This window comes from Bolinopsis microptera, chromosome 10, assembly GCF_026151205.1.
Source record: "Bolinopsis microptera isolate Bmic1 chromosome 10, MBARI_Bmic_1.0, whole genome shotgun sequence".
Lineage (NCBI taxonomy): Eukaryota > Metazoa > Ctenophora > Tentaculata > Lobata > Bolinopsidae > Bolinopsis > Bolinopsis microptera.
This window is the reverse complement of record NC_087081.1, coordinates 11,471,998-11,494,382: the sequence shown is the minus strand read 5'-3', so window position 1 is coordinate 11,494,382 and position 22,385 is coordinate 11,471,998. Positions and strand designations below refer to the sequence as shown.

The following is a 22,385-nucleotide window of genomic DNA, read 5'->3' as shown; positions in this document are numbered from 1 at the left end:
GGATCAGCAGTAATCATATAAATATAACATATCCGCCAACAGTGGATATCCAATGTACAAAATGTACATATTGAAACGTGATAAACTTTGAGCAGGAGTATATCACAAAATATAGACTACTGCGAGTGAAACTCCAGGGAAACTATCTCCAGACCCATTTATAAGTGGACAATTTTACGTAGTTAATAAGTTTCGGAAGGCAAACTCTTAAACTCTATAAGTAATTAATTGGTCTGGGTTTGGCTGTTAAGAATTTCATGTTGCACTGTAGTTCCACAGCCAACTTAAAAGTTCATTTTTACCAATCGGGAGGGGACTTCGAACGATATATTATATGTAATAGTACATATCATTTATAAATAAAATTACATATTTGGCATATTATTATACTGCTCAATGGCCATTGAGATTATAACAGATTATTATGATTGATCTAATCGTAAAAACGATTGAAAAAAACATAAAAAACCAGTGAGAGCACAAAAACAAGTTAGTTACAAAATCTAAAATTTCCAACTAACCTTCAGCAAGGCGACCCTGCATTTTACTGGTGTTACTCAAATCCATCTTATATTTCTTGGACAGGAAGTATTCCCGGACCAGGGCAGAATGTGACAGACACTGCAGGATACTGTTCATGAAGCAAGTATTTCCCAGATTCTTCAGACCAACCAAACCGTTACCCTGAAATAAGCAGTATGTCAAAAACGATTCATGTACTCTAGTTCGCACTATAGACAACTAGACCTCATTGGATACAGCAGAAGATATGTGAGAATGTACTCTATTTCGACAGTCGAAGTTTTCTTGTCGAACTTTAGTACGTGTCGTCCTTGAGTCCAGGTAGCGCACTTAGGTTCGACAGAGTCGAACCTTAAGGTTTCTCGAACTACAGCTACAAACTACAGTACGTGTCGAACTAGAGTGCGTGTCGAACTTAAGTACGTGTACCATCAAAAACAATGGTTGGTGTTTAAAGTTTTGTCTGTAGCTTGACAGGTTTCTTACATATTAAGGAATGCAGTTTGTGAATTCTATGGTTATATATTTTAGGTTCCACGTGAAGAATTTAGATAATTTAGAATATATTGAATGCAACATTGCTATGCATAAACAAAATTGAGGTTACGAAACTCTCTTTATATGGTTTAAAGTTAACAAGAATTTTTCTGTTTACAGAAAATCCCTCCTATACACAAATTTGTGTGGGATGATTCACAGACGCTCATTTAATAAAATTTGGCTTGAATTTAGGAGCTCTATTTTGAAGAGCAGTTGCCAAGAACAGGACTCTGACGTCACGTTAATTATCCTGTACGTGAGGCCAGTTCAATTAAGTGATTAAGTTTAAATTAATGTCTTCTGGCCAAGTTTAGGGTTGGACTTTATTATAATTTGTTTGACTAGGTAAACAGTAAACAGTATGGATGATACTGTGTTGTGTGTGAATCCAGTCTAACTTGGTCATGAATTAAATTTGTAGTACGTTTAGCAATGAATATTGAATATGTACATAGTGAGCAGTCTCAAATACTGCATAAACAGAGCTTGAGTGACTTTACGTAGGAAAAGGACTTAAAGTTGGAAATCGCGTGATGGTCCAGAATTACAGTGACCAAACAATTAGAAAAATCAGTGGTCATTGAATAACAGTGACTTAAAACATCACTAATTTTAGAATTTCACTGACTACAAAATTAATCTGACTACAAGAATATTTAGCACCCACCTGTAAAGACGACAAGCCGGATTCCCCGTCAGGTATGTCACTACAATTAGTTTTACTAGACTTAAACTGTGCCTTGAAGCTGTTCTTAAGTTTTAAAGAAGATTTTGAAGATTTCATAGCCTTTTTATCTTCCTCATCCACAACTTCCGCTATTGAATTTTCTTCCTTCTTCCCCAATTCCCCAGCAGACAAAGACCTCGGCAGTGAAATCTTGAACATATCCTTGAAAAGCCGATAATCAAAGCTGCTGCCCCTAGAGTGAGATTTCTTAGTTTTCTCCATTTTCTTCCTTTTGTTGTCTGTTCTAGAACCTTCATTGTTCTTCGCAGATCCACTCTCGAGCGAAGAGTACGAACTTGTCTCGCTACTCTTATCTCCTTTATCCTCGCTTGAATTTGTTTTTAGTTTTAACCTCCATTTAGAAGATTTCTTGTCTTTGGGAGAGCTAGAGGAAGTGACAGCTCCAGAATCTCCCCCGAGAAGCCCGTTGTTGGTCGGCTTCTCATCACCGTTCTCATGGTGGTGGTGGTGTCCGTTAGTTCCGTTAGTCATACCCCCGTTAGTAACCTTGTCAGATCGTTTTAGTAACGGACTCTGCAGCGCACTTCGCTCACAAGTTCCATTAGCTTCACTTTTCTTAGCTTTCCTCCCAAACATTGGCGACAATATAGCCTGTGCAATGAGGGCTACATTTCCCCTCTTACTACCATCTTTGTGATTATCACCAGCTAATTCAACACAGATACTGCAGTCACTGCAGTTAGAATGAACAGGAGAGGCAGGTCGAGAATTAGGCCTTGAGTTAGGCCTTGAGTTTGGTCGAGAGTTAGGCCGTGAAGAGGGTCTTGAGTTAGGAGTGAGGAGATGAGGAGACCGGGGAGAAGGGTGAGGAGAGCGGGGTGGCGACTGGATGGGAGACAGGGACCTAGCGACAGACCCTGGGCGCTCCGTACATGTCGTACTCATTCAGCCGACCCTACAGCTGTAATAATGCCATCAAGGTTATTAGATGTAAAGATACGAGCGTGATCAGTTAAAAGGTAGTAATAGTATCGTGAGAATGTTAGAATACTTGTGGGGAGATGATGATGTTAATATTCTTCCCAAAATGGCAGAATATTCTACCCATTTTGGAATAAGATACATGTCACTATTTCATCTGTCAAGCCCACACAATATATAGTACCACTTCAAAACAGTGATATGCAATTATACTGGTCTATATTATTTATATACTGTAATTAAATATGTTTAGCGGTCAATACACACAATATATGGAAACTTTGTAATAGTTTACTGCAACATAGCATGAGTCTGAGCTTAATCAAAAATTAATGCTCGCGTCACAATGCCATCAAAACGACAGTAAATCTTCACATGACAACATCGTAGCAGGGCAAGTTAAGTAGATTAAGTAGAGTAAAGAAAATAAATAAATTAGGGACCTCTGTCGGTGGGGAGACATACACACCTAGACAACTGAAATTACGTGACAGTAGACATTAGAAGAGCTTTAGTGGGGGTATTAACGTCTGGATAACCGGGAGGTTACGCACATTAAATACTGTTATATTATACTGAATATAAGTAGTGTACTTAGCGAGAGATAGTTGAAATAAGTCAGAATCTTGACCGAAAACTAAGTTTATCATTTTAAAGAAGGTTGAATGTTGAGGTTTCGGTAAATTCTATAGCTAAATAAACGTAATGCCGTGACAAAATCAATTTTTATTCATTTCTCTAGATACTTGTAACAGGAAAGGTACAAAAGTAATTGATATTTGGTATGTAAGCGATCAATGGCTATGCTCCAAAGCAATATGAGATAACCATGGTGGAATTAAAAATTCAAAAACATACACTGCATGTAAAAATTAGAGAACCAAAATTTAACCGAATCGTCATAATCAAAATAAAATTTATGTCGAGTAACATAAGTTCCAAATTGTGAGGAGTGAAATAGGATAAAAATACAGGAGAAGATCACAATTTTAAGTAACATAATACTTCCAGAAGGAAAAAAGCTGTGTTTATAATGTTAAACTTGTGATATTTATATATTTTGCCTTTAATTGTGATTAATATTTCCTAAAGTTTAACTAGCGGTATATTAAACTGAACAATGAAAACTAATAGATGCAATGTGGCCGAGAAAGTAAGTTATACAGGTTTTAAAGAAGGTTGAAGAAGGATGAAGAACGTTCGAGTAAATTTATAACGCTAATTCTAGATCGTGATGCCGTCGACGAAAATCAATTTTGTCAAATTACAACTTTCCCTTCCTCCCAGAGATATTGATACAGGAGGAGACAAAAAAGTAAGATGAATATTGGGATGTACGCGCCATCAGATGGACTATGTCTTAAAGCATATGCAGAAAAAACTGGTGAAATTTAAAGCAAATCAAAAACATACCCACTGGACATGTCCAGAACTATTACAGCAGAACCCAAAACATTTAACCGAATCGTGCACAATCAAAAATAAAGATATCTATGGAACACTCCCCCGCAGTTCAACTCTAATACTAGTCCCACACACACGAGATAGCTGCGGAGGGAGCGAGGGAAGTGACGAGCTAGATTAAATAATACAGGAGAACGATCACCACAATTTAAATATTTGTAACTTAATACTCTCGCAAAGGAAGAAAGCGTGATCTGAGAGAAGTTGTATAACCTTGTGGACTAGTCCTCCGTATTATATTTCGTGCGTTATGAAGTTACGGTGATATAATAAGGTTTCCGCATAATATCGCATTTAATTTAAATGTCGCGTTATATTTAAACTGAACAAGCTGAAAGACGCAAAATTAATTTCGGTATAACTACTATAAGGGTGTTAATTAGTAGCTCCAATGGGTGACGATATTATGTACATATATATCCTATAGGGAAATGTAAGGATGCTTTAGTGGGTGTTATCATGGCATCAAGATATGGTCTGACGTTAAAAAGTGCGACGAGGAGTTCTCATTATTTCACCTTCACTTCATTATTTCACCTTACAGATAAGGGTGGTATAATACTAAGAGCTCACCCATACCAGTAAACCAAGCAAATTACAGACATAAAATAAAGAGAGCAACAAAAATGCGACATGTAGCTAGACAGCACACACGAATGTACTGCACACGCACAATTCTCTCTCTCGCTCTCTCTCTCTCTCTCTCTCTCTCTAGTTCTCCTGCTGTAAGCTATTATTGGAGAAGTGCAGCACTTCCTGCAACACGCGCGTATGTGTGTGTGTGTGTGTGTGTGTGTGTGTGTGTGTGTGTGTGTGTGTGTGTGTGTGTGTGTGTGTGTGTGTGTGTGTGTGTGTGTGTGTGTGTGTGTGTGTGTGTGTGTGTGTGTGTGTGTGTGTGTGTGAAAGGGAAACCCCGCGCGGAGGGGGCCAGAAGTAATCAAAAGTAAGGAGGCAGGGGTTTGTTAGAAAACACACGAACCAGATTGAACGAGAAACGCAACTAAATACAGTCAGACACTACAACCAGTAGTTATTTTTAGGGTCCATCTATAACTCCGGTCTCACAAAGCTACCGGCTCCAAACTATTGTTAGCCCTCAATCTTCAGCGTATATTAGTACATACCACACAGTCTATAACAGTCTATAAGTCAAAAATAGAATAGTACTCATCATTATCAGAGACCTTATATATCGAGTCCTATTCTATTCCGGACGATGAAAATCAATAACTTTTTGCACGGATCGATATGAATTAACAGGCTTGTTTGTATTAAATGGGTGCTGTGAAGGTAACTGTTCTTGCCTTACACATTACAACTTTACATTAGAAACACAATTTCTTTCACCCTCTGATCCACCGACAATTAAATGTAATATGGTTTTAACAATTGAAAACATACACAAACTAAAAGCAGCAAGAACAAGCATATCAACACAAAACAAAATCACACTAAGAAAGCACAGTGCAGACACGCCCTAGATCAAAATGAATGCCTACACAGTACACAGATCGATCAAAACACACAGCATACCCAGTAGTCTATTGTGTGCTGTGAGTACACCACCAGCACATGTATCTAATATTACCTAGCATAAATCATAGACTACACACTAGGTATTGATTACATCTCGCATCATTCACTGCATTATGTTTGAGTTGGGGAGTGCGTGTGATAAATTGTAGTTTGATGTATGTATATTATTTAAAATTAGTGCCCGAAATTCGAAAATATTATAATCTTTACAGACAAAGGAATTTGGTTTAGGCATCAGAGAAATATAAGGAGTAAGATTCACATGACTGTAACAGAGTCACATGCTTAGTCACATGCCTAGTCACATGTGAGTCACATGCCTAGAGCCTAGTCACGTGTGACTCACATGGCTAGTAACATGTGAGTCACATGCCTAGTCACATGCCTAATTACAATGAAATGCACTAAAAGCACTACACTTAGAGGTCAGCGTTTCGTTACACCTAAAAGTAAAACTTGGAATTTTGCGAAAATTTAGTCCAGTACATAGCCACCATAGTAACCATAGTAACCATAGTAACCACATCCGTTGTAACAGTACATATAAGATCGAATCTAGTAGTTGGCTCAATTCCTAGTCCAATGTAATTGTAAATGAACCTAGATTGGGTTAGATTATTACATAAATTAGTCATATTATGTCAGCACATTTACATTGAACTAGGAATTGAGCCAAAACTAAATTCACGCACAGGTGCGTTCTTTATGTCATTACTAATTATGGTGATTAGGTGACCCAACCCAACCAACCTGAATAATGGTGATTATGGTGATGACCATGGTAATGGTTCGAGTGTAGGGAACGAATGAAAGAGATTGGAGAACAAGTACCCACGTAACAACTTCCAAAACATACATAATGTTTAATACATATAACATAAATTATACGACCATCATATTTTGACATATTATGGACAATCTGTATAATAATTCATAATTACACGGTAACTTTACCTTATATGTCTAATTACATTGTACACAGTAAAAGTGTAAAACCCTGGATTACCGCATCGCCTACTGTAAAACCCTGGATTACCGCATCGCCTACTGTAAAACCCTGAATTACCGCATCGCCTACTGTAAAACCCTGGATTACCGCATCGCCTACTGTAAAACCCTGGATTACCGCATCGCCTACTGCAAAACCCTGGATTACCGCATCGCCTACTGTAAAACCCTGGATTACTGCATCGCCTACTGTAAAACTCTGGATTCCCGCACCGCCTACTGTAAAACCCTGGATTACCGCATCACAAAGACCCGCAACCAATAAATCAACCAACAACGCAAACTAATGCTGAGGAATGCAATATACCGGAGATATATTACAAAATATGTTAAAAGTTAAGCTGTGGGTCGTGACTAGGATAAGGAAATATATTGGGTAAACAAATCAGTAACTGATACCTTATGGCCAGGGAGCGTGTGAACGAATTTCATGTTCTGGATTTATGGGGGAAGGGTTAAGGCGTGGGAGGGGGCCGGGGGGTGTCGGTGGCTTTTTTTCGCAATTTTCAAGGATAAATGTCGAATTGTAATGATCCCTTGCTACAGTTTGTGGTAATGAATTATAATAATATTAGTATTCATATAATATCATGACACAGGAATGAAGTCCCCAGTCAAGGCAGCAGTCAGAAACCAAGTCAATTACTTATCTCATACAGTATCTCATACTTTATAACCGTTTTAAGAGTGTTCAGATTTTTAAAGGAATTTTGGGTTTTACTAACTTTTTACAATTTTTAGGGCTTATGTCACTGAAGATGACGCCTTGCAACATGTTTGACGATAGCCTGTAGTAGATTGATAGTTTGATCTCAGTATTTACAACAATTCATCTAGTTTGATTGATTCAAAGGGAAACAAATTCCTCTGTATCTCATATTCATCTCATCCCAACAATCTGCAGTACACAATACATCTTTACAGCACAGATAACAGCAAAAACAACATGACAGTATGTGTGCAGCGACCTGAACATACTGAACTATTACAGCAAGAGTAGGAAAGGACCGGCGTCTACAGGGTCCCCCCACTAGGCACTACCCCTGAAGTAGAAACAAAACGTTAACCATTTCCTACAACTACACTGTTAGTACGTGTGCCCGATACTGTCCAGTTACAAACCCAAAACTCTTACATCAACATGTCTAACAAAAACAATAAGACCACACAGTTCAGGAAATGCATATAAATTACACGAAGCTATTATGTGATGTACTGGATCGTGAATTTAGCCTCTAGATATAATGCTGCTTTGAGGTAATTTAAGAATATTCCACAGAAATCCACTAGGACGAGTGCCAGGTAGTTATAATCTTGGCACACAGCCAACAATTATTACACAATATTACAGTAATCGCTTTAATTAAATCCCTTTTTACAGGGCATGAACTATGAATAAAATAAAGTGGTGTGAGTGGAAGGAAATATTGTATTGATTCTATTAAATGTTTGTTTGTAAATTTAGTGGTTAACAGTTAACACAGGTTGTAGTAACAGGCTAAATGTATATAATATATTAACTTAACCTGCTTGTCAAAGTACAATAATATGTAATATTTAATAATCTTTTGTATGGATGGATAAATCATATTTTATTGGAATGAGTACTGAGTAACTACATTTGCATGCGTACATTCTACTCCGGTTGTGGTGCAGAGAGGCATGCACAAATAACCGGTTCTGGATTTTAAACACTAATTCACTTTGTGTAAGTCACGTGTTATCGGGGGTGATGCAACGTCAATTAATGTCAATTAATGTCAATTAATGTCAATTAATGTCAATTAATGTCAATTAATGTCAATGTCAGTTTTGCAAAATTTTGGAATACTGACATTAATTGACACGATATTTTTCGACCAGAGATTATGTAGTTCTACCATATTTTTAGCACTTTAGAACGTTTATATCATCAATTTATTCACTACTATCACATATGGAAATGTGAAATGTGAAAAAATTCAGATCATTAAACAATAAAACTAAAATAATACGGTTTTCCGAAATTAAATTTTCTTAAATGGGCGTGGCCATCCAAGGGCGTGGTTCTCAACATCATCAGAACTTAAAACCCACATTAAACGAAATGCCTTCATGACATTTATTTTGAATAACGAATCTAAACAGCTAACATTACTCCTTCATACTAAAAAAGCCGATTCTAGATATTTTACCTGTATAAGAAACCAATAAAATATGGGCGTGGCCGGTGGGGACCGAAGATAGAAGAGTTGGAAGCTGAAATTTTGTTTGGTGGTCTTTGAAGCTAAGGATCAACAGATAAGAACATACTCATAATTATTCAAGGACATTTTGTTTTTTTGAACCGGTCTAACTTACATAGACGTGAATATCTTGAATATTTATCGAATAATGATAATCTCAAATTTCAAGACAAATTAATGTCAATTAATGTCAATTAATGTCAATTAATGTCGATTAATGTCAATTAATGTCAATTAATGTCAATGTCAGTTTGGGGTTTTTATGGAATACTGACATTAATTGACGTTGCATCACCCCCGTGTTATCCAAGTGTGTAAGTCACGTGTTATCCAAGTGTGTAAGTCACGTGTTATCCAAGTGTGTAAGTCACGTGTTATCCAAGTGTGTAAGTCACGTGTTATCCAAGTGTGTAAGTCACGTGTTATCCAAGTGTGTAAGTCACGTGTTATCCAAGTGTGTAAGTCACGTGTTATCACGTGTGTAAGTCACGTGTTATCACGTGTGTAAGTGCCACACATCCAGCACCGTTTTAGTGTGAGGAGTGTAGGTTTGAGTGTTACTATTATCTCGTTTAATACTGTAGTGAAAATTAATATCATTTATCCAAGGCTAACTAATCCATTTTTACATTCATAACCTAATTAATTCATAATATAAACTAGACTGCTAAAAGAAGCATTTTGCATCAAATACAACTTTAGATGGATTAGCTATTATACAGTATCTTATGATTACAAACGAATCCCCTTCAAATAGGACAACAGGTACACAGTTTTACAGGTACACAGTTTTACAGGTACACAGTTTTACAGGTACACAGTTTTACAGGTACACAGTTTTACAGGTACACAGTTTTACAGGTACACAGTTTTACAGGTACACAGTTTTACAGGTACACAGTTTTACAGGTACACAGTTTTACAGGTACACAGTTTTACAGGTACACAGTTTTACAGGTACACAGTTTTACAGGTACACAGTTTTACGGCGGAAACAGAACAACAAAGATGCGGCGTAATACGTTATGTTAGAGGCTAGCAGCGATATAATACTTACAACAAAAATGTACTCAACTGTATTGACTATTGAGAGACTAATATTACATACGTACAATTACTTACACATACTTTGAGCACATACGCACATTAAATTACCCATACTATGTGCACATAAGCACATTAAATTACCCATACTTTGTCCACATACAATTAATTACCCATACTTTGTGCACATACAATTAATTACCCACACTTTGTGCACATTATACACACAATTCATAACTCATACATAATCATCTACTCTACCATAATATTGGGTATGTTGATATACATTATACACTGCACAATGTACATTGTATTCCAGGATATAATGAGCTGGATGAATTGTTTGCTAGGGTCACGCTCTGTATAGCATGTACAATACTCACAACTCATGTGCCTATTTAAAGCAGCTATCACATGTGTACATTATTAGTATTTGCAATCAAATATAGACAGGTGAACAATGTGTGAAGTTAGAACCTGCAAACATTTCGATCTGGTTGAATGTTGAAATATAACCGCGTATATTATAGCTATATCATCCACGTAATAGAACAGCAACATCACGTGATAATCGCACAATGGTTCATCCCAAAAGCGATCAGACTGCCACGTGTATAAGAAAGAAAGCGCCACAAATTAAGACAAGAAACAAAGAATTAGGAGTAACAAAAGGAGATTAAGAACTTAAAACTTGATAATAAGAAAAAGCAACATAGTCCACGTTGCCGGTAATTTAATTGAATAAATGAATAAAACGCTGACTTAACACCGGAAACAGACAATTTGTCGCGTGTGAAACCTGGATCATCATTCATCACCACATGGTTACAGGTAACACTGCAAACAAGTAACTGGTTACACGCAAGTAACTGGTTACACGCAAGTAACTGGTTACACGCAAGTAACTGGTTACACGCAAGTTACAGGTTACGCAAATGAAAAGATTAATTCGAAAGAAATGTAAGTAAACTGCAACATAAACTGTGAAGGACTGTAACATAAACTGTGAATATCCTTATATAAGATAAACAGCGAAACTTTAACACAAAATGTAACATAAACTAAGATAGTGTAACTCAAGTAGCTAACGCTTCACACACGAAGCAACCCAGACGTATCAATGACATGGCAAGAGAAAGTGCGCTAAGGAGCGAGATCACAACATTGCTGAACGCACTAATTCTTAGCTCTAATTACCGCGACCTGGAGTGTGTGTAACATACCAGACACCAGTGTGTGCAGTGTGTAACATACCAATGTGTGTAACATACCAGTGTGCGTAGTGTATAACATACCAGTGTGTGTAACATACCAGTGTGTGTAACATACCAGTGTGTGTAACATACCAGTGTGCGTAGTGTGTAACATACCAGTAAGTTTGTTATACAATCAGTATAAGATATCATTTGACCTGGTAACATGAGCTCAATGCAATTACCCAGTAAGCTGTAAAAGCTTGTACACTACTTCACATTCCTACACAATTATACACTGTGTAGTTCCCGGAACTTATGATGTCACTACATTGTAACACAGCAATGAGCAGGTTACAATAGTGCTCTTACAATATTTAAATTACAATACATTCAAGTGTAGTGTAAAATCCCACTATCCAGCATTTGTTCATCTCATCTTAAATCAGAAAGCGAAAATAATACAGCATCACAAATTAAACAGCATACAAGCTGTTCACATCAAATAAGCACGGTAGTTCAGCACATATGTACCACAGGTAAGGAAGCGTGTACTGAACTGGTGGGACAAGTGAGGATGTAACTAGAAAATACGATAAATACTTAGAGGTGGCATGCCAGGAATGTTGCTGCTTGTCAAGAAATGTGGTGTGTTGGCACGCAGCCAGATTATATGGTCTGTGTGTGTGTGTGTATGTGTGAGAGAGAGATGTTGTAAGTGGGTATTACATGTTATATGTATGGGAATATGATTGGTATGTGATTGAACATATTTCTATAATGTCAGTACTAACAATTGCGTTTTGGTTTTGTGGTAATTTTGTTTGTGTTGTTTTGAACGATTTTTCCAAATTTACAAAGTTATGGATTAAGTTAACTTTCTGGTTCCTCAGAACTCAAGAAAGTTTCTGTCCAGTAGGTTAAAAAATGGAATTCTAGCCTTTCGAATTATGTAGGTAAATGGAGGCCTTTATAATCGAGTTAAGGCTTCTGTTGCTTTGAGCGATTTGACCAAATTTACAACTTTACAAATTGAAGGATTAAAACATTAACTTTCTGGTTCCCCAGAACTCAGGGAAGTCCCTCTCTAGTAGGTTAAAATGTTGAATTCTAGCCTTTCCAATTATGTAGATAAATTTAAAGATTTAAGGACATTTTGAATATTTCTAGTCCCTTATCGAGTTTTAAAGGTTAAAACAGCATGCCACTGTGCCTTTTTTGCCGGTCATTTCACCATGACTGGACGATTCCAGTGATAACCCAGATTTTAAAACCCAACTTTTTGACCAGCTATACTATTCCCGAGGTTACATCATTACATTCATCATGTCCAATAAGCGAGGAAAAAAACTCTCAATTGACATGATAGTCAGAGCCGTGGTAATGAAGTTATAACTTTATAAGGTAATAATATTAAAGCTATTTAAAGTAACCAGCAACACCCACTGATCATTAAGTTTTGTAATTTTAAAACTTCCCACCAAGCCCACATTAGGGAATTTAGATTTTACGAATACAAGCGACTGTCTGGAGATATAGAAGGGGAACTCCAATATATTGAATGTCACGTGGTTGCCTGGTAAACGGTATTATGAACCTCGCTGACCTTTCAATAAAAGCGTCGTGTAATGAATTGGTTGACAGTTCCGATTGTTTTTTTTGACACCGCACCGCTGAGTGCTGTGTCGACTCAAAGTCTTTCTTGAAAATATCATGCATCATGCCTATGTATGTTGTATATAAAGGTTTAAATATGAGGCGTTACTACTACTTACTATGTATATTATATCATGGAAGGTTAGAAATTTAATACTTTCAACACTGTTGTTGAACATATAATTTAAGTTATGGAATGAAAGCCAACATGTTATAATGTTTCGGAGTGCAAGACAAGCCAAGTTTTACACTGCTTGAGTTGTGGTGTGTGCCTTATCTAACATAATACTTCGTATTACATAACCGATATATAATATAACCGTTACACTGCTTGGAGCATTATTACAGTCAGGATTGTAAGGAATCACTCAGAAAATGTGACAAGCAAAGACCAATGCGCCACATGGAAAGAATTGTTGAAATTTGTACTTTATCACACAACTGTGACCTGCTCGGGGTCATTAAATTGATCTGTTACATGTTAGAAATTCAGATATGAAAATGAAGCAGCAGCCCGGATTTTTTGTAACACGAAGTTAGCACAATAAAATAAAAATATAGACCTTAATTATTGTCTCACCTAACATAAATATTAAATAATCACGACCCTTATATAATGGTTATAACCATTATTACAGATATAATAATAATCACGTACGTAATATCACGTGTTTATAGAATATCAAGTACGATTAATATGCCTTACGTCACCATCCTGTACAAAGTTATATACAGGAAATCATTATGTTATTAATAGCCTAAAATTATGACTGATTGCTCTAGAAGCATCCATACATTGAGTTCTGGAATGTACCAATTAAAATAAACAGCGTTTAAAGAAAGCATGTAACTAATCACTCGACTAAATTGCTCGGCAATTCCCATAATTTTCTTTCAGTAGGCAAGTTTATACAGGGGGGTACAAGTACTAATTTTTACACTTTTGAAATCCGATACTCGGAATTTCAGAGCCCCTTTTCTGGCTCCAATTCAGGTCTCGGGGGGAATGAGACCTGATTAAATCTTGCTTCCAGGTGGGACACAGTAAATGGGAGGAATCAAGTTGGTGGCGATTAAACAAGAACTTTTAAACGGTTTTAACGTGGAATCCTCGAGAATGAGAGATGATGACGTCATGCGAGATGACGAAGACGGGATGAGTAGAACAGACGTATATTATGACGACCATATTGTATGTACACGGCCTTGGTGACTCGAACATTGGACCTCTACGCCACGATGACTCGAAAATAGCATTCTCACAATTCCAGAGACGTCGGGAATGAAAAACAATACATCGGTAACTTTCAAATGTTCAGTGCAACTATACGTCTCAAGATGTGCATATTTTATGTTTTAAAATCACGAGAAGCACATATTTGACAGGCAAATCACACACGTTAAATCACACGTAATGACTATATTTATCTACCGTTTATGTGAATAATTATGGGAAATTATAGAAATCAAATAATAAGTTTAAATTCACTACGATCCAGCCAAGCCAGTGATGACACAAACGGACTGCAACACAAATTAACACACAAAATAACTACAAAGAGCGATCTAAGAGGTAAATAATATGCGTTGTTTACATAAGAGCATTGCCATTAACGTAAATACAACAAAGGAAGAGTGAGCGTGTTAAGACAGACCAGGAATGTTGTGGAATGTGGGTGTAGTGAGAGTGTTAAATCATGGTTAAATCGAGTGGAGCGTGTTCACACAAGTCATAATGTTATGATAGTTGAGGTACATATTGGTTTATAATGTAATGGCGAGTCATCATAAATAAAAGGAAATGTTCAAATAAGAAGAGAAGGTAGTTCAAGAACAAATACGCAAAAAGCTATTTTGAGAAGAATGCAAAGCAAATTGTAAAGTAAGTTACTTGAGTCTGAGATATCACCAAACAAAATCTCCGCAGAAATATAATTACCAATATTTTATATCGGTACCTTGTGATATATCACCAGATACTGATCAGGCAGTGGCAGTTTCCGGGGAAAACTAGTAAGATCTTGTGACTAACTGAAAGATCTAAGTGACAAGAAAGATTAGAGTCCAACAACACGGGACCACAACACAAGTAAATCCAAGATAAGCCTCACCATCATGAAATGTGGATCTAAACACTACAGAGTACACCTCAGCTCCAGTCATTCCGAACACATGGTAAATTAGATTAAGAAAATAAAACCGGGTTTTAAGTTTGGGCCTCTTCTTATCTCTAATTAGTTTAGATCGACGCACTTATTCAGCACAGCTAATTTAAAAATCAGGTCTAGGAGAAATATGTAAGAATTATTCGCAAGTATCTTCAAATTTCCACACCATTTATTGCGGTGAACACACACGAACAAAGCTCAATTTTCAAAAGCACACATTATATATATTAAGTACAACCCCGACAATATAATACCAGCATACCAGCAATAAACCACAAGCCGCCACCACTTAACCAAGATCACCAGAATAACTCCCCGAAAAACGTCCGTGTAACTCCAAACTAAGATGAGAAGAAAAGGTGAAAGAAGAGCAACGTGCAGCAAACAGCGAAATAAAGCTGCGTGCCGCTCAGAAACAAGTGTCATTTGATACCAAGCCTCACGCTCTGCCACCACGTGACCCCAACCCTGCTTTCTCATTGGTCCGCGACCTCAGGGAAGGAATTTGATTGGCCAGTGAGGGCCGCAGAGCTGAATACGTTGTGAGATGTTAATAAACTGTAGAACGCCGAAGTAATTAATGGATGCCCTGTTTTTAAGGCAGACTTTTAGCATCATTCGATTAAAGGGACAGTGTGTGAGGGGGAGTGAGCATTCAGCCTGATAAACGTGTGATAAGGTGTGATACAGTTAGCTGTGTGTGATAAGGTGTGATTTCAGGGATATCAACACTATATAGTTCTGTTGAACGCGGCTCAACAGCAGGGGAGCTTGTTTAAAAGTTAAGGAGTTTTCTAGGAACCAGGTTGAAGGTGTAAGTCACGTGATGACCTCATGGGAATGATATTAAATTTCCGGCCACCTGATAGTTCATAGTACAACGCTTTTATGAAGCTACTTACAATTGAGTTGGACTACTGACTATTACTTAGTCTTAATGGATTAATATTATGCATTTACTCACGATCTAAATTACAGACTTACAAGACGGTTCAATTGAAGACTTATTATATCAACTTTTAAACTTACTGTCACATTCACAACAAATTTATAGCACCCACTTTATTACTATATAAGCAGGCAGAGTCGATGATTTTGAAACGGTTCAATTTGTTTAAAACAGAAGCAGACCAAACCAAACATTTTAAATATGTGTTCTATTTTGGACCAGAGCGATTTTTGCTGTGTGTACTAGAGTTAATTGCAATTATTCAATTAAAATCAATTTGTGACGGGGGGGGGGGGGGGGGGGGCCAATGGCATAAAATGGCATAAAATGGAGACTTTTTCTATGGAGAAAATGGAAAAACCCATGAGTAATTCTCCATTTTCTCCATTTTATGCCATGAATTTTGTCTTCGAAATTTCATCTTTAACACCATTTAACACCTAAATTGGACATCCTTACATGTTTATTTACGCTTACTAGGGGCGTAACAAGCTTATGAAAGCTCATAGTAGGCTACTAGATGCTTATACTAGGTTAGTAGAGGCACACTTCAGGCAAACTCATAATTACTCAAGCCTTAGTGTAAAGTTATTTCTACAGGCTACAGCAGGAGTGAGTAATAGGGGAGAGTAATAGGCACTGAGAAGTGAGACCTACATCCTCGACAGTCGAAACAAGCTCGCACTGCAAAGGGGAGCCCTACCTTCCGAGATCGCATTACCAGGGGGAAGCCTCGAGTCCAAATTTGTGTATCGAGGGGTAGGTGCAGACTTCGATAAACCGAAAAACCAAAAAAATATTTTCGACTTATAATGAAGAGGGTAGCATGAAACGTGGAGAAAAGTGGTTTTTAGAAAAACTTTGAAAAATTTTGACTTAGAAAATTTTCGGCCCGAGTCATTCTCGATACATACCTCTCGTATCGAGAGCTCCCGATTCCGAGCTCGTGTTGCAATGGGGAGGCCTGCCTTCCGAGATCGCATTACCAGGGGGAATTGGAAGCCTCGAGTCCAAAATTGTGTACCGAGCGAGGGGTAATTTTCTAAGTCAAAATTTTTCAAAGTTTTTCTGAAAAACACTTTTCTCCACGTTTCATGCTACCTTGTTCATTATAAGCCGAAAATATTTTTTTGGTCAAAATTTTTCAAATTTTTTCTGAAAACCACTTTTCTCCACGTTTCATGCTACTCTGTTCATTATTGGCCGAAAATATTTTTTCGGTTTTTCGAAGTCCACACCTTCCCCTCGATACACAATTTTGGACTCGAAGTAATGCGATCTCGGAAGGCAGGCCTCCCCTTTGCAACACGAGCTCGGAATCGGGAGCTCTCGATACGGGAGGTACGTATCGAAAATGACTCGGACCGAACATTTTCTAAGTCAACATTTTTCAAATTTTTTCTGAAAACCGCTTTTCTCCATGTTTCATGATACTCTGTTCATTATTGGCCGAAAATATTTTTTCGGTTTTTCGAAGTCCACACCTTCCCCTCGATACACAATTTTGGACTCGAAGTAATGCGATCTCGGAAGGCAGGCCTCCCCTTTGCAACACGAGCTCGGAATCGGGAGCTCTCGATACGGGAGGTACGTATCGAAAATGACTCGGACCGAACATTTTCTAAGTCAACATTTTTCAAAGTTTTTCTGAAAACCACTTTTCTCCATGTTTCATGATACTCTGTTCATTATTGGCCGAAAATATCTTTTTTTTAAATAATTTTTCTCGAAATTCTAAATTTTTCAGGTTTTCCATGGCATAAAATGGCATAAAATGGAGACTATTTCTATGGAGAAAATGGAAAAACCCATGAGTAATTCTCCATTTTCTCCATTTATGCCATTGGCCCCCCCCCCCCCCCCCCCCCTTTGTGGCAAAATGAGAGCATTCAGTCACTTTAAATCTTATCAGATTTGAGAGCTTTTAGGTACAAATTTATTCGATCTCACAATTTAATTTGATGGCGAATTTGCACTTTGGTAACAATTATTTGGGGCTGCCAGTCAGTGACCCACCAGATTGTTCTAAAGGAGGAATTCATAGAATGTAGCCTGGACAGAATGTTCCAATTTTTCCTTGACAAATTGTTCATGGCAGACAGTCTAAGTGCTATCTTGATAATTGTAGGATCATTTTTATACTTTTAAACACAATTAAACCACTCACTCAAATTAAAATTAACCGTACGACCATGTTACTTACAATTAGTTTGTCAAATCTCGGACAAAACTAAATTTTAAATTTGTGATAATCTGAAATAACTTACGGCTAATATAAGTTTGGAGGATACATCCTGAGCGATCCGACCGTTACTAGCGGTCTCCACATTCACCACCTCAGAACTTCTACCGCTTGATCCTTTAAAAAATAAAAATTAGCTTTCATTAATTAAACTAGCAGGAACCCGTATAACCCTAAAATGGTGTCAAACTCAAGACTCAAGAGACTAAAATAATTATTACCTATTTAATTCGCGTTTTTGACACCACTTGGGGGTCCAAATTTTGGGCTCTAAAATTCCTATTCCTAAGTGGCCAATTTTTTGTTTTGTCATGCTGATTTGGAGGCCATTAAAGTATTTGACCCAGTAAAAAAGTTTCAGTTGTATATCTTTTAAGGTTTTTGCGGAAAGTCGCGTTAAAGTTGATGCCGTGGTGTCAGTAAAATGGTACGGATAAACAGATTAAACACATATATATCGTCTCGCTTTAAATATGAATAAATTATAAATGTTGATAATTAGAAACTGAACGAGAGGTTAGTTTGACACCACTTGGGGGTCCAAATTTTGGGCTCTAAAATTCCTATTCCTAAGTGGCCAATTTTTTGTTTTGTCATGCTGATTTGGAGGCCATTAAAGTATTTGACCCAGTAAAAAAAGTTTCAGTTGTATATCTTTTAAGGTTTTTGCGGAAAGTCGCGTTAAAGTTGATGCCGTGGTGTCAGTAAAATGGTACGGATAAACAGATTAAACACATATATATCGTCTCGCTTTAAATATGAATAAATTATAAATGTTGATAATTAGAAACTGAAAGAGAGGTTACTACTCGCAGATTTCTATAAGGTTTTTAAGAAAGTTTCGTGAACGGTTAGGAAGATCTAACATGTATATGTACGTGACGGTTCCTAAAAAAATGCAATAAAGCAATAACCACGGTAAAGTGTAAATACCGCGAGTAAGGTATTTGCTGATATTTTCAGCAACAGTTACACCCAAGCACCTAAAAATTCCTTCAAACATCAACACATACTTTTAAATGTTGGCCATTATTTGGCCAATTTAAGGTGTTTTGACAATAGACATTAGACCATCTCCTAAATTTGCAGCCACACTGGCCACATATTTCACACATACCCAGTCACAGAGTTTTTATAATCAGGGAGTTTCGCAACTTTGAGTATGACTCCCTGTTTGCAGGCATAAATATTTTTCTCGTCACATCACACATTTTATAAGTCTCACATAATACATCCCAGGATGCAGCATGCATGAGATACTCAACAGGACATTTCACGCTCTATGCACATACAATTTGAACTCTGCCCTCTCACAGATTTACGATAAAATCCCACTGTGGTTACTACAGAGGTTACTAAAGTGGTTACTATTTGGTATAAGTACTGACCTAAACTGTCAATAGAGACGGAACGCCTGTATTTGTTGGCAATCTTCTCGATCTCGCTGTGGTTGATACGGCTGTTTCCTGTTGGTAGACCACTTGTTCTGGAGAGGGTGCTGAAATTAGAGGTGGTTATTATCAAATTAGCAAAATTAGTGAAATTAACTTAATTTATTATTATGTTGTACACATCATACATATTGTGGCTCAAAACTATCAGAATTTCCACATGTCAGATGGACGTAAAGAAAAGAAAAATAATCCTTAAAATTGTTCAACAGAACTAATATAATAAGCTTAATGTCGTTTGCTGAATGTCTGTATAGTTTTGCACTTAGCAGGCTACTGTTGTGCGCATTTAAGTTACTCTTCCTAAATCAATTAACGAGGAAGTCAAGGCTAAATCAAACTTTACTTTCATGACATTTTTTCTGTCTAGGGAAGAATTTTCGTTTATAAACATAAATGTCAGCGAAATCGGTGAAATTATCCCAGTTAATATCATGGGGCAAGTTTTATGGAAGTTCGATAGATTTAAATCTATGTATTTAATCTTCACTTCTCGACAAAACTCCTTAATATTACATGACACTCAGAATGATTAATCCTGGTCTATCTCAGGCTCGGCTCTTGAACAATAACCAGACGTATTGACTTTTGAATGTTTCCAAAACCCCTCTAGTTATCTGAAGTGTTCTGGAAGGTCCTCAACTACTATTTAACTCAATTCAGAAAGAGTTAAACAAGTTAAATAAGTTATTCTGGCTACAACTAAATTCTTCCCGGAAGTCGTATAAATCCTACCTGGATGAAGCCTGGCGACCATGTCCAGAGCTACTGTACGATCCGTAGTGTCTTGATCCTACGGTAGCACTTCCATTACTGAAAAACTGCATTTTAGCACTGAAAGTAACTGCTGCACTGTGCGTTGTAACACAACATTCCTGTAGTTATAGTGATGGAACACTGGGCTTTCGTAGTTCTATAGAAAAATAGTAAGCGAGCATTATATACACTACGTAACAGCATACAGCTAGCATTGTGCCTGTAGCTCTTATCCATATTCCATATATCAAACGTCATTTAGACAAATTGTCATGATGGCTTTAGAATGAGTTTTACAGTTATCTTGTGAGAAAATGCATCCTTTTAAATCTAATAGCTTTCTAGTATGATGTATAAAACTTAAGATTGACGTTTGAAATTTATGGCGTCATGAAGCAGAAAATAAAAGGGGGTTCAGTCGATTATTGCTTGGCCCTTGCTTCATCAGTTCTTTATAAAAACGAATTCACAGAATCAGACAGGCCGCATTTCTCGTAATCAAATCAAGCTGATCTCTTAACCTTTTTAGTTAAGGGTTAGTTAAGAGTTAAACCATAAAAACGCTAAAAAATAGCGATTTTCCCCTGGGTTATTGCGGAAAGGGTTATCGGTAAGATATCAGACGAATAATTTATGGAATGTTAAGAACTTAATTAGGTGGTCATGGTGGTAGATGAGTGATAACCTATGGGCTATGCTTAATGCTGTAAGCGAATTAATTCTAAGAGATTTTCTAATGATGAAAGAAAGAACTATCTGAATTGATTTGAAGGACAACAATAAAACATTATTCTATTAACCTTTTAAAAAATGCTTGATGGTAGCAGACGATACATTTAAAATATGTGCTTAACAGGTGCTTCTTTTAAGGAATAATTTAGATATTCAACCAGTCAATACTCTCTTTGATATTGCCTGTGTGATCTGTTAGCAAGTTATGTGATAAAATATTTGGGGTAGTTAGTGATGATGAAGCTCGTTTGATTACACACAAAATATTTTGATGGCATCAGGTCAAAAACATTTTGTCGGTGTTCAAAACTATTTTTAAGTAAGCCAATCTGATAAAGTGTTTTTTTAATAAACTCAAGTGCATAGCTATCTTGATACGATTCATCTATGATTTGCAATAGATTATGTTGATATATAAGTTGATGTACATCACATGATCACACGCATAATCTAGACTATGGAATGATATCCACATAATTCTCAATAGGTATTATTGTATTGGTCAAACAAGAAGCATCTACTGAGACGAGGTATTGAGTATTGAATAAAATGTGGCGAGTGTTGCTGAATGATCAGGCTGTGATCTCGTTTCATCTGAAGATCAGCAAGTGCTGAAGCTAAGCGGCAAAGTGCTAACCTAAAACTGCTGCTCCGATAGAGAGAGGTTGTGTTGTAAAGACCACAATCATTGTTTCCTGACAGATCCTTTGAACTGTAGAAATGAAAAAATATATTCTAAGATAAACCATACTTTGTATTTGTATCAAAATGTGTATGAGTTTACATCTATCTACCTTTCGCTGAGCTTGGTTTTGCCTGTAACTTTTATTGCTGGCAAATCTGACGATGGGTGTGAATGGGTGTCTGTGTGTCTGAGTCGTGGTAATGATTTAGACCGTGTTGATGGTTTAGACAGTTTGGTGCTTGAAGATAATGGTGTTCTGATCAGAGTTTTTGACTTGGACGATGTTGAGGTTTTGAGGGTGGTATCTTCGACATTTGAAGTGGGGGAAGTTTTAATAGTGCGCCGGACTGCCACTTTACTGAATTTTACTGAATTGAAATGATTACAATAAGTTATTAACATGGGTACAACAAAATAATGTTACATATTAATGATTCCCAAAACAATCAGACGAAACAAGTGGTTGATTTTGTTGTGAATACAGTTCAATAGCATACATCATCATGTAACAATATATTAAAAGTAAAGATCACGCACAAAACAGG

At 37.0% G+C, this 22,385-nt stretch overlaps 2 protein-coding genes across 5 annotated transcripts in view; one reads left to right on the top strand and one right to left on the bottom strand.

Annotated features, from left to right (window-relative positions):
• LOC134821997 (ubiquitin carboxyl-terminal hydrolase 2-like) overlaps nt 1-22,385 on the bottom strand; it is a 32,040-nt gene that overhangs the window by 9,063 nt on the left and 592 nt on the right. Inside the window, exons 3-7 of one of the 4 annotated variants that reach the window (XM_063832829.1) lie at nt 21,950-22,198; nt 20,403-20,480; nt 19,605-19,714; nt 18,242-18,333; nt 522-684 (exon numbers count right to left, since the gene is read on the bottom strand). In XM_063832829.1, coding sequence (XP_063688899.1) covers nt 522-684; nt 18,242-18,333; nt 19,605-19,714; nt 20,403-20,480; nt 21,950-22,198 — 692 coding nt within the window. Of the gene's footprint in view, nt 1-521; nt 685-1,729; nt 2,716-18,241; nt 18,334-19,604; nt 19,715-20,402; nt 20,481-21,792; nt 21,868-21,949; nt 22,199-22,385 lie in introns of those variants that run through there. The other 3 variants (XM_063832830.1, XM_063832831.1, XM_063832828.1) reach the window with 3 other exon arrangements.
• The window catches only part of LOC134822000 (Krueppel-like factor 12), a 59,012-nt gene continuing 51,824 nt past the window's right edge, over nt 15,198-22,385 (top strand). Inside the window, exon 1 of the mRNA XM_063832835.1 lies at nt 15,198-15,202. The gene's annotated coding sequence lies outside the window, so the exon portion shown is untranslated. The remainder of the gene's footprint in view (nt 15,203-22,385) is intronic.